Raw genomic sequence first — 2,033 nt, 5'->3', positions numbered from 1 at the left:
ATGGTGGTGGAGGCGGTGGTAGGGTACAATATTCGCGGTGTAAATCAGGTTATATGAGTTAATGCTTCCCCTTTTTTTTATTATATATCATTTTTGAAGTATAGAAACAGTAATAAAATAGTAATAATGAATGTATATATATATGTATATATGTATGTATGTAAGTGATTATTTAGTAAGTAAGTTTAGCAAATAAGCAAAAAAATTGTGATAAATATATATGTATAAACAGCTGCTAATGCTTATAATAATTAAAATAGAGATAGTGATGTAATGTAGCGGTATTATTATTATTATTAATAATAGACATAATGTATATTTAATAAAATAGTAATAATACGTATATATATATATATATATATGTAAGCAATTATTCAGTAAGTAAGCAAAAAAAAGTGATAAAAAAAAAATATATGTATACATAGATGCTAGTGCTTACAATAATAATTAAAATAGAAACAGTAATGTAATGTTGCGGTATTATTAATATGTAAGTAACTATTTTAAAAAAAAAATAGTAATAAATATGGGGTTTGTTGTGACGGCCAGAAGTGGCTTATAACTACTAATGCCTTCCTCTAGAGTCCATTTCGTTGGTAATAATAAAATTATGTAAACATGCTGTTGCATGAACTATGTTTTCAGCAGTTTCAAGCTTGCAGCGCAATGGTGCTTGATGGACTGCCCACCTCGCAACGAGAATGCCAAAAGAATTTTCGATCACTCTGCGAGCTCTGGAGAGGCGATAATTAAATACGCGTTCCTTGTTGCCTAGAAGGTTTCGTCTTGCATACGGTCGCATCATGTACGGTTTTAGAGAAAAGGCTTCATCCCCAATAAAAGAAAAAGGGTGTGGAACGTCGGTATCAGGAAGATTTCTTGGTGTTGGTAGATCTATCAAACCGTGATTCAAGGTTTTCCCCAATCGCAATTTGCAAAAATTCCAGCATCATTTAATGAACCATGATCTCCAATATCTACCCAAGTAAAACGATAATGGGCATCACACGTGGCTAGGAGAATGAAACTGTATAAACCCTTGTAATTGTGAAAGGCTGTGCCTGATCGTGGTGGAGCAAAAATACGACAATGTTTGCCATCAATTGGACCCAAACAGTTTGGATAATTTCATTTCGTTTGAAAATCATTGGCAATTTCAATCCATTTATCTCTATTCGGCATTCTGAGATATATTGGCTGTAGTACTTGCACTATTTTCTTGCAAACTTCTTGAACAATTGAGTATATGGTTGATCTGCCAATAGAGAAAAACCAAGATGTCGTACGAATACTGTCTCCACGTGCAATGTAGCTGCAAATACAAAGATACAATAGTTATTGTTTGATATTTTACTTAATTTTCAATAAACTAACCTCAATGTGGCAGCAATTCGCAGTTCTGGCTCTAGAGGTTTTCGAATACTTTTTTTGATAAGGAGTGGTGCCAACAGTTCATGAAGGATATTGAATTGTTGCACTCTCATTCTTGTAAATTGAAAAAACTCTTCGTGATCACTGAGTTTGAAGTAGAAAAACAGCCGATTATACGCGCCAAAGTCGCATCTAATATTCTCAACAATGTAAGGTTTCACCCACCATCTTCTACTAATTCTTCGTTGATTTCGCTGCAATCTTTTTAATAGTATTTGTGAAACACTATTAGAGGCTTGCAATAAATTGAAAAAGACTCGAACATTTTTATGATCCATTTTCTTGCTTTCCAATTGATAGTAATATTTGAAAACTTAGGTTCTGCTTCGTGATTGGAAGGTTTGCCGGATCTGATGCATAATTTCTATTTCAACAAATTAAAATTAAAATAGATTATAATTATAAACTTTATATTAAAAAAGGGACTAATTTATATTTATTATTTATTTCGTCCATATTTTTAACAATTGTTTTCTTAATTTGCAAGGTGAACACATATTTATAAAATCAACGGTGAATTAAAGGATGGTATGTATTTGTTTTAAAATCTTTCATAAACGTTCATTACTTCTTCACTTTTTGAAAAAAAATGTCCACGACAG

The 2,033-nt window shown here is 31.9% G+C and overlaps 1 protein-coding gene across 1 annotated transcript; it reads right to left on the bottom strand.

Annotated features, from left to right (window-relative positions):
• Positions 1–909: 909 nt before the first annotated feature.
• Positions 910–1,709, bottom strand: LOC107264594. The gene is given in 2 exon segments (XM_015733006.2): positions 910–1,312; positions 1,375–1,709. Coding segments are annotated over 2 exon segments (738 nt in total).
• Positions 1,710–2,033: the final 324 nt, after the last annotated feature.

The sequence above is a fragment of the Cephus cinctus genome, unplaced genomic scaffold, assembly GCF_000341935.2.
Source record: "Cephus cinctus unplaced genomic scaffold, Ccin1 Ccin1_scaffold0186, whole genome shotgun sequence".
Lineage (NCBI taxonomy): Eukaryota > Metazoa > Arthropoda > Insecta > Hymenoptera > Cephidae > Cephus > Cephus cinctus.
Note: the sequence above shows the minus strand (reverse complement) of the source record. Positions and strands in the feature narration are given on the sequence as shown.